This window comes from Lampetra planeri, chromosome 74 (assembly GCF_965212315.1).
Source record: "Lampetra planeri chromosome 74, kcLamPlan1.2.h2, whole genome shotgun sequence".
Classification (NCBI taxonomy): domain Eukaryota; kingdom Metazoa; phylum Chordata; class Hyperoartia; order Petromyzontiformes; family Petromyzontidae; genus Lampetra; species Lampetra planeri.
Genome location: NC_136179.1, coordinates 3,981,197 through 3,995,576, shown reverse-complemented (window position 1 = coordinate 3,995,576; position 14,380 = coordinate 3,981,197). Strand labels below are relative to the sequence as shown.

The 14,380-nt window shown below is 45.9% G+C and overlaps 1 protein-coding gene across 1 annotated transcript in view; it reads left to right on the top strand.

Moving 5' to 3' along the window:
• The window catches only part of LOC144737836 (uncharacterized), a 70,712-nt gene that overhangs the window by 34,601 nt on the left and 21,731 nt on the right, over nt 1–14,380 (top strand). Inside the window, exons 9-12 of the mRNA XM_078620709.1 lie at nt 1,727–2,325; nt 3,787–3,895; nt 4,040–4,165; nt 11,880–12,536. Coding sequence (XP_078476835.1) covers nt 1,727–2,325; nt 3,787–3,895; nt 4,040–4,165; nt 11,880–12,536 — 1,491 coding nt within the window. The remainder of the gene's footprint in view (nt 1–1,726; nt 2,326–3,786; nt 3,896–4,039; nt 4,166–11,879; nt 12,537–14,380) is intronic.

Below are 14,380 nucleotides of genomic sequence, written 5' to 3'. Positions count from 1 at the left end.
AATACAAATGGGATGTGCATCAACATGCTTGTCTGGATTAGAGGTTAAACATCACGGTTATGTCTGGCGATTATGTTTAATGCAATAGGCAGTTGAAATAAACATGTTCGCGTGGGTGGATGAGTGAGTAATCTGACGCACGCGTGAGTGGGCAAACAAGCGAGTGAGTGGACTTGTAAAACAAACGGCACGAAATTGATTTGATTGGTACAGCGAGTGGTCAAATATGTAAAAATTGAGAGGATGAGTGATTCAAAAGGTTGCTAAATCTTAGCGTTTTTACAACCTCCCCAGGCCCTCCAACATCAAACAGAAACTATTCCTTCCCAACAACATGGACAGACAACGCAAGTGGGCTGATATCTTGGAGGACTATGATGGTAAGTCCCAAATCCCTGCAGCACGTGGTTTTTATGCAGAGGAGGCAGCTCCCTTATTAATTTATTTTAGTAGACGTGGCGGTGATAGGAAGAGGTAAAGGTCAAGTGTGGCAGACAGCATGGATTTAGAGCTGCGTTTCAGCCATATTGGTTTAAATTGGGGTCTCAACTTTATGAAATTGATGATCTCAACATGCTTACAAAAATTATGACTTGTAATGTTTTACTGCCATGTGACTAATGTTTCTCAACAGCAGGTCATGTTATGTGTTAAGAGGTAATTGCAGGGATCTCAAAATTAGTTGTGTGAATATCCACGTGCTTCGTTCTCTAATACATTACTCGTCCTTTGAATTAATTTTGTTTTCCGTAGCCCGGGAGTCATGGCGCCAGTCGACCACGTGGGGGGACATTATGGATGAAGTGGACCCTTTCCCAGGCCAAAGCTATGAAAATCGTTCCCCAAAGGTGTGTATGGGGTCTATGGGAGTCAAACACCACATTCTCTCCACACTCCCACACCATTGCACCAAAACATCACTACACCTCACATCACCACACCATCTCTTCACATCACCACCAACTCAATACAATATACTCTTAGGTTTTTTCGGTAAAGTTACGTATGTGACTCTTTCTTAGGTTTTTTTTGGTAAAGTCACAAACGTGAGTATGAATCTTTGCTGTCACGAAAGCTTCAATTCGAGAATCAATACAATATCATAGAGCCTCATAAAGCGTCAATACCATCACAAGTCACCGTCTCTCCAGAACATTCCACAATTTCACCTCTCCGTATCACAACACCATCTCCCAACACCATCACTCCATCTCTCCACCATCACGTCATGCCACATCCCACTCGTGCAGGCAAATGAAGTCGCCATTCATTACCAATGAAGACAGAATGATATCATGCAATCTCATGAATTATGTCTGTGAGCTGATTGGAAGTTGCCATTCCAGTTGCCCATTATGGGTGCTACAATAAAATTTGTCCAGATTATGGGCATCCAGATCTTTACAATAGAACATTCTGTGGAAACTATTGCCCCTGATGATTGTTGCCAACAATCGCCATGAAATCGTTTTAGACTATCACTGCATTAAGTGCGTGTATTGAATTTGTGAGAATATGAGGATGTAATATGTATTTTGATAACATTAGGTGATGGTGTATATTCATACGTTTGCTAGCATGTTTGCATGAGTTAATGTGCATTATTGCATCCGTACATAGATGTGCCAGTATGCATGTGCCCGTCCATGTTTGTGTGCCTGCGAGAATGGATTTTGTCCTGAGTGTGCATGTCTGAATGGGTATGTGCTTATCTTCGCGTGAACAGAGGAGCATTGGGGAGGTAAAGAACTTCAGCGGAGTGAAGCGTCTCCAGGAGGACAAGCGCCTTGCGAAGTTGAAATGCCCAATGGAAGAAAAGTGCCCCAATGAGGTGAAGCACCTCGCCAAGGTGAAGCACCAAACGGAGCAGAAGTGCCTTCGAAACAATATTCTCAACGACGTGAAACGCGTCATGGAAAAGCGCCTCCTTGAAGAAACGCGCTTCATGGAGGAGAAGCGCCTTCGCGAGGTGAAGCGTCTCAAGGAGAAGCATCTGGAGGAAGAGAAGCGCCTCATAGATGTGAAGCGGGTCAAGGAAGAGAAGCACCTCATGGAGGAAAAGCGGGTGGAAGAAGAGAAGCGCCTCATTGAGGTGAAGCGGGTCGAGGAAGAGAAGCACCTCATGGAGGAGATTCGCCTCTGTGAGGTGAAGCGTCTCATAGAGCTGAAGCGTCTCGAGAAAAAAAATAAGCGTCTTGAGGAGAGGCGCTTTCGCAAGGTGAAGCTCTTCGAGGAGAAACGTCTCATGCAGGAGAAGCGCCTCGTTGAGGTGAAGCGTCAAGAGGAGGAGGACTTGATGGAGGAGAAGCGTCTTGTGGAGCAAAAGTGCCTCGAGGAAGAGCAGCGCCTCGCCAAGATCGAGCGACAATGGCTCCAGACCGATACCACCAGCAGCACCACTACCACCACCTCCACCACCGCCACCACCGCCGCCACCACCGCCACCACGTCCTCCAATCCTGTGTGGGGCCCAATAGCTCCGAGCTTTGGAGAAGAGGGCTTCCAAGAAGATAAAGCAAACTCCGGAGTCGCTGAGCCACGGTAAACCACTCTGCGTGTGCGCCCTGTGTGTTTATTTTTGTTATTTATTGCCATGCTTCTCACGCAGAATCAGCCTTACTCGGTCTCAAGACTTTTTTCAGGAGGATCCTGCCAAGTTTGCTCGCATTTTGCAACAAAGTTGCTACTGTTTGCGATCCAAATTGAACGATTTGCATTGCTTGTGTGGGTTCAGTAACAGGGAGAAGGCTGTAGCACATTCCCATAACAGTTAGACCACATAACGAAGTGGGCATATCTTCACCATGTAACCCTCCATCCACTGTGAGATTTTCGCTCTCTATCGCCTGTTTCCAGGCCAGCTGCCAAGTCGCCTTGTAAAGCACAGCGACAGCTACCACTGAGAGGGGTTTCCAATTTAAAACGCGATGAGATGAGAGATGCGAGAGGCTCATCGCATGCAATGCACTCTGAGATGCCTTCGACGTCAAGGGAGGTGGCTCTCTCGACCACAAATCACTGACGGACACTTTTTTTAAATAGTGGATGTGTTGAAGCGACCAAATTGTCGTGCACTCATTCTTCACCATTACAGTTCAGATCTTGCTTCCCGCCCTGGCTATTATTGCTGCTGCATTGACCACACAGATCCACACCCATTCCGTCACAGTGGACGTTCAGGATCTCTATCGATGCCATTTGAAATGCTTAGGACATTATGTGCAAGGGGTCAATTAGAATATACATATAGAAAATGTTCAATCTAGATTTGAAGTTTTAGTGACTACAGGGAGCCATACTCTTTGGTTATATCGGTAAATTCACGTAGGCATGAAATAAAATAAATTAAATTAAATCACGATGTTTCGATGGCCATGTCGTTATTGCAAGAACGTTTCTTGCTGTGGTTTTCCCACCTGATGATGATTGCTTGTGTTGCAATCGAAACGTTGTGATTTAATTTACTATATTTTATACCTACGTGACTTTACCGAAAGAACCAAAAAAATGTCACTTCAAATTATTCAGCTAAATTTGCACAGCAACGCCACCCACTACTGTGAAACTACAGCAGTCTGTGTGAGACACAGCTGCACCTATCTCAAGGATAGCCTGGCGCCATGAGAATGACAGCACCAATACTAAGCACACTCACTGGCCATGTCGTTATTGCTGTTTCTATTCAGCTCGAATTAATCCGCCACACATTCCACCCACGGACGATGGGGAGATGGCGATGTCTGCCGTAGCAGGAAGGTGGAACGGTGTCGTGTTGTCTCTTCACAGATCTGAGCCAGCGCAGCCCTCCTCCTCACTCGTCCAGGCCTTTGAAGCGAAGACAGAGGTTGTGGAGAAGGAGACGAAGGAAGAGGTGAAGGAGATGATGGAGGATGAGGTCGAGACAGAGGAGGAGGAGAAATCGGAGGAAGAGAAGGCAAAGGAGGACGAGATTGTGATGGTGACAATGGAGGAGAACACGGAGGGAGAGGAGAAAGACAATACGGAGATGGAGGACAAGGAGACAACAAAGGATGAACAGATGGTCGTGGTGGAGGACATGGAGACGACGGACAAAGGGGAAACAATGGTGGTAGAGGAGGAAGAGAAGACGGTGGTGGAGATGGTGGTGCCGGAAGGTGAGGCGGAGATGAAGGAGGAGGAGATGGTGCTAGCGGAGGAGAAGAAGATGGAGAAGATGGAGGTGGCGCAGGAAGAGGAGGAGGAGGTAGAGGAGAAGATGGTGGTGGAGGATGAAGAAGAGGGGATGGAGGAGGATGAGACGGAGGAGAAAACAGAAGAGGTGCAAGTGGAGATGCACGAAAAGAAGAGGAAGCGAGGGGGCCTCGCTCGCGTGGCGAGAGCGATCGCCTCACTCCTCCGCCGCGTGCTGCTTTGTGGTGGCAGGTCCACCGCCCAGTAGGGGTGGTGGCGGTGGTCGTGCATCGGTGCCAACCGTGACCACTATCACCACACTACCCACCCCGTGATACTCGCTACACACACCACACGGTTCCCCAGAGATACGGTGCCACTGGGACCACAGCTGGGGAATGAAGCTGAGCAGCAGATGCCAGGACTACAGCGGAGAATGACTGCTGCCAGGAGACCGCACATCACACACACACACGGGACTATGCCATTAGCATAGCCGGCCCCACACTGGGCCCCTTCCATGCTGGTTTTCACCCAGGCAGTACTCATGGGATGACCTTGCCATGGTTTACAGGACATGGAAGGGGCAGCTGACCCAGGGGGAGAGAGCTGGAGGGGTATAGTGCAGACAATTAACAAAACATGCACGTGCCAAGTCTCAAGGATGCTGTGTTAAGAATTAGAATCAATATAATTGTTGTTGTTGTTACTATAAACTTCGTGAAATCAACCTATGAGGACACAACGTAACGTTGCATTGCTTGCGAGTGCTGCCTGTGTTGGTTAAATGTGTCTTGGCTCGTGTGTGCGGTATCCCAGCTGTGTGTGCGGCGGTACAAAAACAAATAGACAACAAGAAAGGTTTTGGGAAATGGTCCTTCTACAAGCGGTGTTGGGAAAACATATTTAGGTGTTTTGCCTTCTTCATAACAAACCGCCTCACATTTGCCCCAATGCTCTACTGCCCCTTAACTCCACTGCCAATCTGCCACACTGCCCCTCTGCTTCACCATCTGCCTCAGCAGTTGAAACAAATGATTAAGTATCATAAATCTCCTTGCCTCTGTGCACCAAGCAGTCAAAAATGGGTGTGGCACATGTGGAGGCCGACGTCCAACTCCCCGCTCCCCCCTCCTTGTCGGCCGCCTCTCGCCAGGCCCCCTCCGATCGGGTGATCGCCCCCCCCCCCGTGCCATCACCCTCTCTGAGGCACATGGCTAGGTGGCTGGCTCACCACCGCCTGGGGTTATCTCCCACACGCTCCCCACGTACACCACCACCAAAGGAACGTGGTGGCGTGCACGTACGCACCCCTGCAGGCGCATGTGTTTTACGCAGAGGCCGGCGCGAATCAACAGAAACGGCGGCGCTATCAAGAAGCACGCAAAGGCAAATGCGAAAGGGCTGTGTGAATATGCACACAGCCCTGTCGATTCAATCTCCTGGCTCCGCCAATTGGGGTTTGGCCAGGAGACGTTATAGACGCCTGTCCCCCCAGGGCCTCCGGCACAAGCTTATTAGTTACATATTTAATTTGTGGTCTAGTGGTAATTAATTGAAGGTGGAGGGGTTACCAGCCCCTCGCACCCGTACAGAGCCCCTGTTAAGCCACTGTGGTGGTCATAGATGCCATGAAGCCCTCCTCCTACAGCACTGTCCACGAAAAAGTTGCCCGTCCGGCACCACACACTCACCCACCCACCCACTCACCAACCGACCCACACACTCACTCACTCATTCACCCACCCACCCACTCACCCACCCACTCACCCACCCACCCGCTCACTCACCTACCCACTCGCCCACTCACCCACTCGCCCACCCACCCACTCGCCCACCCACCCGTTCGCCCACCCACTCACCCACCCATCCATCCACTCACCCACCCACTCACTCACCCACCCACACACCCACCCATTCACTCACCCACCCACTCACCTACTCAACCAGTCAAACACCCACTCACCCACCCACTCACCCACCCACTCACACACTCACTCACCCATAACATACATTCAAGCACTGTAAAATGCTCATAAGACCATATTGTTTCTAGGAATTTGAATGCGATTCTAACCCTGCACCCCCAGAGTTCGCAAATCCGTCCACCGATTCGATGGAACGTTCACTTTACATACATATGAGCAGAGTGCGATTATAATACTTCTGATAAAGTTCTCAAACCGTACCTCTGTTTATGGTGGAATAAATTATAAAAATAGAAGAAAGTTAATAGTCGCTTAACGCTTAGTGTTATTGTTTTTAGTGTTATTAGTTTACATGTTATAGAGGGCAGGTGATCCACGGTATAATTGGGATTCGGGACCGGAGCATTGCAAAACGATTCATAACGAGGACTTTTCTCCGCCAGAGCGCAAAGCCGCTAATGAAAAGAACACGGGGCAGCAGGAACACGTGCTTCCATGGGCGGTCGGGGACAGGGCATGGTTGTTGGTCCACACCCAGACGGTACCGGTCCAGCTCCCGACAGAGGAATGGCAGCCTCTCCTCCGCAGTGAGCGTTCGAACATTTCACGTGGCCATACGAATTGGTTTTTCGTTGTTTCTGAAAAAGCCCCGAGAGTAAAGATTAAATCTCCTGGCTCCGCCAATTTGGGTTTGGCTAGGAGACGTCATAGACGCCTGTCCCCCGGGGCCTCCGGCACAAGCTTATTCGTTACATATTTAATTCGTGGTTTAGTGGTAATTAACTGAAGGTGGAGGGGTTACCAGCCCCTCACACCCGTCCAGAGCCCCCGTATTGCCACTGTAGTGGTCATAGACGCCATGATGGGAGAAGCCAATCGGCATAGGCCCTCCCCCCACAGCACTGTCCATGACAGAGTTGCCCGTTCGGCACCACACACTCACCCACCCACTCAACCACCCACACACTCACCCACCCACCCACTCACCCACTCACCCACCCACCCACTCACTCACTCACCCACCCACTCTCTCACCCACTCAACCACCCACCCGCTCAGTCACCCAGCCACTCTCCCACCAACCCACTTGCCCACCCACTCACCCGTTGTCGTTGCTAAATCGTGATTCTGGGGTCATTAGCCGTGTTAAAGGCTAAATAAAAGAACCCTCTACAATCTGATTCTGGAGTTATTACAATTGTAACGATTCAAAATCTCACGACCTCATATTGGGTTTGTTCACGTGCGAGGGACCGGTGCCTGGAGCCCTTTCATAGTCTTCAAAAGAAGCCAGGGAACTGCCTAACCCTTCAAGGCTGGGGTGCGAACCCTTGACGCCCGGAAAGGCACAAGATTCCACCATAGGCGAGGGACCAGTGTCGAGAAACCGGTCAAAATGCACAAGGTTGCGCTTTGTGTTTTATTATTATTATTTATATATTACCATACTGGTATATTGCTATTCGATGCCACTGAGATAGAACATTCATCCAGCAGTGGGCAGCTTGATTCTAATATGACCATGGTGTGATTCTAATGATTTTGATGCAATTATGAACATGGCACCTCCCAGGGCCGCATTTACGACTCCCGATGCGAATTTACACATAACATAGATTCGAGCAGTGTCATTCACATAATTTTAATCCAATCCTTACCCTGCACCTTCTGTTTCACATTTTTTCGCACGTTCATATTACATGCATACATGTTACATGCATCCATATTACATGCATGCATATTACATGCATCCATATTACATGCATCCATATTACATGCATACATATTACATGCATCCATATTACATGCATACATGTTACATGCAAACATGTTACATACTTGCGAGCATAGTGTGATTATAAGAGGACCATGGAGTGATTCTAATTATTCGAATGCGATTCAAATATCAAATTTCAATTTAAAATGTTATTTTAATAGCGTGTAATATATAGCTCATAGCTTATATTGTTAGAGTTCACAACATTAGAGTTTACTTTAACACTAGTTTACAATGTTATTGTCATAGTTTAAAGGTAATATTGTTAGAGTTCATAATACTCTTTGATTCTTTCGGTAAAGTCACGTGACTTTACCGAAATAACCAAAGAGTATGGGTTCCTGCAGTCACGAAAGCTTCAAATCAAGATAGAGTTTATAATGTTAGAGTTTACAGTATGAGAGTTTACGATGTGAGAATTTGTGGCCGTGCCCTGTTCTCGCAGGACCCCACACGGATTTGGAAATAATTGCGATGACCATGAATGAGCTGAAATTTGAGCGACTAATGTTTACTTTGTTTAAACATAACTGTGAGTATTATTGGTTCTTTCGGTAAAGTCACGTAGAAGTGAAATAATAAAATAATATAAATATAAAACAATTAAATTCTCACGACGTTTCGACTGCAACACAAGCAGTAATCGTCATCAGGTGTGAAATCCACAGCAAGAAAATTAGAAAAATAGCTTTAAATCAAAATATTACTGTGTGTAGTTTAGTGCCATCGGGGCTTAGTGAAATCTACTCATGAATTAACTCATAATCCTTCAGGATACATTTTTTAATAATGGTGGTAGAACAAATCACTTGCCTTTTCTAGCCGAATTGTTATATTCTAGAGCGTCAGTAAATATATTGCAAAAACACACAGCAGAGGGAAGGCTGCCTTGTTGGGGAGATGGAGTTCGGGTGAGACGCTGTTCAGGAGGTAGACGTTGTGACCGGGTGATATCACGGATTCCGAAACACTCGCTGCTTGGCCCCATCGACAGCAGCGGGGACGATCCGATCCACTGCCCCCCATCTCTCCAGATGGTCCATTGATTCCCTTATTAGTTGACCACATCTGTTCACTGTGCATCTGTGGTGAAGTACAAGCTATAAATCTAAAAAAGCGCGTCATCAATGAAATAGGTTATCTACAGTCGGTTATTTAAAAGAAAAAAATGAAAAAAATTGTTGAGTAAAGATGTAATTACAAACTAATTTGAACTTACATATTCAAGCATGAAGCACAATAGGCACATTTCCCTTCGGTATGTAAATACATATTCGGATTTTACCTTCCTAATGTAACAATTGAATGCAAATATCCAGAATGACAAAGGATTAGATCCTAAATTATTAACATCGCATCATCGTCGTATTAGAATCAAGCTGCCCACTACTGGTAGAATGTTCCATCGCAATGGCACCGAATAGCACTATACAGTATTGATATTTTGCGTGGAGCCTACAAGCGCAACCTTGCGCATTTTGACCTGGTTCTCGACGCCCGTCACGCGCCCATGGTAGAATCTTGTGCATTTCGGGGCGTCAAGGGCTCGCACCGCAGCCTTGAAGGATTAGGCAGGTCCCTGGCTTCTTTTGAAGAATTTGACCAGGCTCCAGGCACCGGTTCCTCGCACGTGGCGGATCCTTGAGGCACCCCGGGCCTCTGGGGCTCGGAAACTGTGGGCATCACAACACATTTCATTTGGAGTACGGTTTCCGTTGCCGAGCGCCCCACCACGTTGGATACACCAGACTTGGGCTGTACAGGACATGGAGATGAGCTGTCTGGGTGGGGACGGACATAAGTCTTGAGGCTGGACGAGTGGACAAACCAACTTCGGTGCCCTATCTACATTCTTACACACTGTGGCCGTTACACCTCTGACTTCTACCAGACCCCGCAATTTATGGAGCAACTTGGGGGACGTACCCGGTGGCACATATGGGCAATACAACCATGCCCTGTCACCCACTGCCCATGGAAGCACGTGTTCCCGCCGCCCCGAGTCCTTTTCATTAGCGGATTGCGCTCTGGTGGGGAAAAGTCCTCGTTATGAATCGTTTCGCAACGTTCAGGTCCAGAATACCGAAGTATACCGGGAATTACCTTTACTTAAAAACATGTAAATTGATGACACTATAAACAATAACACTAAACATTAAACGACCAAAAATTATCAACTGGTTTTATAATTTAGAGCCCAATAAACGGAGGTACGGTATTTAAATATCATTAGAAGTATTACAATCGCACTCTACACATATGTATGTAAAGTATCTGTTCAATCTAACCGGGGGTCGGATATGTGAACTGTGGGGGGTACAGGACAAGAATATCATTCAAATTTTAGAATAACAACAGTATTAGCATTTTAATGGGCTTGAATGTTTGTAATGTGCAAATGCAAATCGTTAGTCGTAAATGCGAGGGAGGGGTTAAGAGGTGCACGTTTAATCCAGTGTTAACATTTATTTTAGCATCATATTTAAGGACACTGTTGTTGATAAGAATTCGTCTGGACATGGCACGTGCCTTGTTCTACTTGATCAACCAAAATTAGTACAATGTCGGTCATACAGGAGTGTGATTTCATTCATGAGTAGCATTCACACAGCCCCGAAGACACTAACATACCCAAAGGTATGGTTAAACAAAGTAATCTTGAGTGACTTAATTCTCAGCTCAGGCATGATCATCGCAATCATTTCCAAAGACGTGTGGGGTCCTGCTTTAGCAGGTCCCGACTTAAAACAGCTGGGCAGCAGAATCGGAAGTAGCTGCGTCGCCCTCAAAATGTGATGTTGCTGCTGTTGTTGTCGCTGCTGTTGTTGCTGCTGTAGTTGCTTCTGTTGCTGTGATATACGCATGGAGGTGGTGTTCCGTGATGGGATGACGCCTTTGATTAAAGCCTCTGATCAAACTCACCCGATTGACGCCCTTGATCGTCGCATTTGATCAACTCTGATATTGTAGACTCTCACATGTTAAGCTCTATCATAGTGAAACATAATATTATAACCTATGAACTACAACCTATCCATTGTAACGCTGTAAAAGAATATTACCCATTGGGTTTCACTCCCTCGTCGAGAAGGCCGCTCTCTTCCTTTTCTAAAGTTACATGCTAATTTCTCAAGTGAACATCATTAGTCCCGGCCACTTTTTTATGACCCGAGGTCTACACCCATTTCAAACGTTGTAAAACAGTCTGCCTCAGCAGCAGACAATGCTTTCCAACATGACGGACGCTTGTGTTGTGCCCGAAACGTCGTGATTTATTTTATGCCTATGTGACTTTTAATTAAATACCCAAAGAGTTTATAATATTATAAACTATGAACTACAACCTATCCATTATAACTCCGTAAAATAATATTAATTGTTACAGTGTATAATCACGTAAATGGAGGTATGGGATTATAATCGAGGACAATGGATGGCATGGGGAACTTGTTTTTCCAGCACTCATCATGAAGCACAATGGGCACATTACCCTTCGGTATGTTAATATACATGCGGATTGTACCTTCCAAAATTAACAATCGAATGCAAATATCCTGAAAGACAAAGGAATGGATCCTAGGGGGGGAGTTATAAGGCGGCTCAGAAGCAGAGCTCAATGCCATTTCGAGAGAGAACTTGATGAGGTTGGACGCACGACTCGTCGCTCTGCTGATCGCCCTTCAACCACAAGATAACGACAGTTAGGCGACTTTGCGTCGGGAGAGTTCGTGGCGACATCTTCAGACGGGTTCCAGACATCGATATACCGTGAATCTCCAAGTAAGTGTCTATTTTCGCGGATAAACTCTTAAACGTGTTCGTCGTCAAATTAGCGGTATTTTTTTGCGTCTCGGTTAGACGCGAGTGTCGTTCTTGTTTTAGCAGTTAACAAAATCCAAAACTCTAAAACGCTAAACATCATTGCGGCCGATAGCGTACATTTGACTCGATAACACCGCTGCTGTTACTACGCTCACATGGAGCAGAGACGCTCTCCACAGCCCCACGCACACGGAGGCAAGAAGCCATTCAATTGCTCTGTGTGTGGGAAGTCCTTTTCACGGCCATCACATCTTCAGAGACACCAGAGAACACACACGGGCGAGAAGCCATTCCTGTGCTCTGTGTGTGGGAAGGCATTTGCACAATTGTCAACTCTTCAAACTCATGAGAGAACACACACGGGCGAGAAGTCATTCCAGTGCTCTGTGTGTGGGGAGGCATTTGCACACTCGTCAACTCTTCAAGACCATCAGAGAACACACACGGGCGAGAAGCCATTCCTGTGCCCTGTGTGTGGGAAGGCATTTGCACACTCGTCAACTCTTCAACACCATCAGAAAACACACACGGGCGAGAAGCCATTCCTGTGCCCTGTGTGTGGGAAGGCATTTGCACACTCGGTAACTCTTCAAGAACATCAGAGAACACACACGGGCGAGAAGCCATTCCTATGCCCTGTGTGTGGGAAGGCATTTGCACAATCGTCAACTCTTCAATACCATCAAAGAACACACACGGGCGAGAAGCCATTCCTGTGCTCTGTGTGTGGGAAGACATTTGCACGCTCAACAACTCTTCAAAATCATAAGAAAACACACACGGGCGAGAAGCCATTCTTGTGCCCTGTGTGTGGGAAGGCATTTTCACAGTCGTCAACTCTTAAAAGGCATCAGAAGGTCCACAACGATAGGAAACTGAAATCAAAAGCTGAAATTCAAGGTGCTGCAATGAGCCTTGAAGAAGTTTCCACCTTCGATCCCATGCAGTTGGATCCCAAGAGATGGCTGGATGTAATGGAGTGGCTCGAGAGTCAACCAGAGAGCTCGGGGTGACTGAAAAAATATTATGTCATGTGGCTATGCCTTTTAATCCGTATCGAGTACTTTTGTGTGTCATTTTTACCATTTTAGTTTAATTACGTGCATAGTGGTGGTTTGTAATGTTATCGGATTACTTGCGGAAGGGGTGTGATGAGCACTGGTTGTGAGAGGGTTCAATTGTAGTCGTTAAGTGTTCCTGTTGAGCTAAAGTTGGAATGCGTCTGTAGGTACATCTTTACTCAACATTTTAAACAGTTTTTTTCAAGTATATAGCTTTTTTTGATTGGTATTAATCGACTTTAGATAGCTGATTTCAGGATGTACATTGATGACGCGTTCGTTGAATATATGGCCTTGACTTCAAGATAGACGCACAGTGAACAAATGTGGTGAACTAATAAGGAAATCATGGGGAATGATACTTTAACGCTTTGGTATTCCTGGAACAGAAATGGTTTGCATGGTACTGGAAATGTGTGAACATAGGACATAATAAATATTCCCTTCGAGTTTTGACGTAAAAATGATTGCAGATGAATAAAAACGTTTTTTTAACAAATGTTTGTACGGTCTTTATTTCATAATGTTCTTAGAAAAAACATGTTAAGAGATTTTCAGGTGGAGGATCTCCGTCACACAAGTGTGCCCTTAACCGGCAGCATCTTGGCTGTCTACCCGATTAACACGTGTTCCTTGAGGGGAAAGGTCCCCGTAGTTAATCGTTCATCAACGTACCAGTCCCTAATCCCGAAGTATGTCGGGGATAAACTGTACTCTATAACATGTAAACTAATACTATAAACGATAACACTAAACATTAAACGATTATAAACTAGTGTATTAGTAGGTATTATAATATCATTAGAAGCATTATAATCACAGTGTGGTCGTATAAGAATCGCTAATATGTATGTATAGTGTACATGCAAGGATCGGATACAATTATTACAATTACAACATGGTCATATTACAATCACGATTTTCACTGCGATATGTAATCGAATAACAAAAGACGGAATATATTTGTATAAATACACGCACAGAATCATAAACTCATGAGATTATGAATCGTTACAATTATTATAAGAATCACAAATTGTGACAAAAACTAAATCCCACAATCAAAACACCACGCTCACGTGACGAATTCTTAAACAAACTGCAACACTCAAGTGACAGAACTCAACAAAAAAACGCCCAATAAAAAGAACAACATCAATGGCCAAATCCTAAAAACAGACAACACACGCACGTTAGTAGCTGTTAGAAGAAAACAACACCTAGCACCTTCAACTAAACACATTATACAGCCCCAAACAGCCAACTCGTAAATGGGGCGGTATATGACAGCCTTCGCTGCTGTCGACGGGGCCAAGCAGCGAGTGTTTAACTCCATTGCTTCAGAATCCGTGTCATCACACGGCCACAGCGCCTTAGCCAAACTACATCTCCCGAACAAGGCAGCCTTCCCTATGCTGTGCATTATAGCAATATTTTTACGGACGCACTTGAAGATACCAATTCGTCTTGAAAAGGCAGGCGACTTGTTCTACCAACACGATTTCAAATTTCTACCGAAATAAGTATGAGTTCATTCATGAGTAGTATTCACTAAGCCCCGATGACATTAACCTACACACAGTTATGATTAAACAAAGTAAACATTCGTCGCTCATCCCAGCTCAGACATGATCATAGCA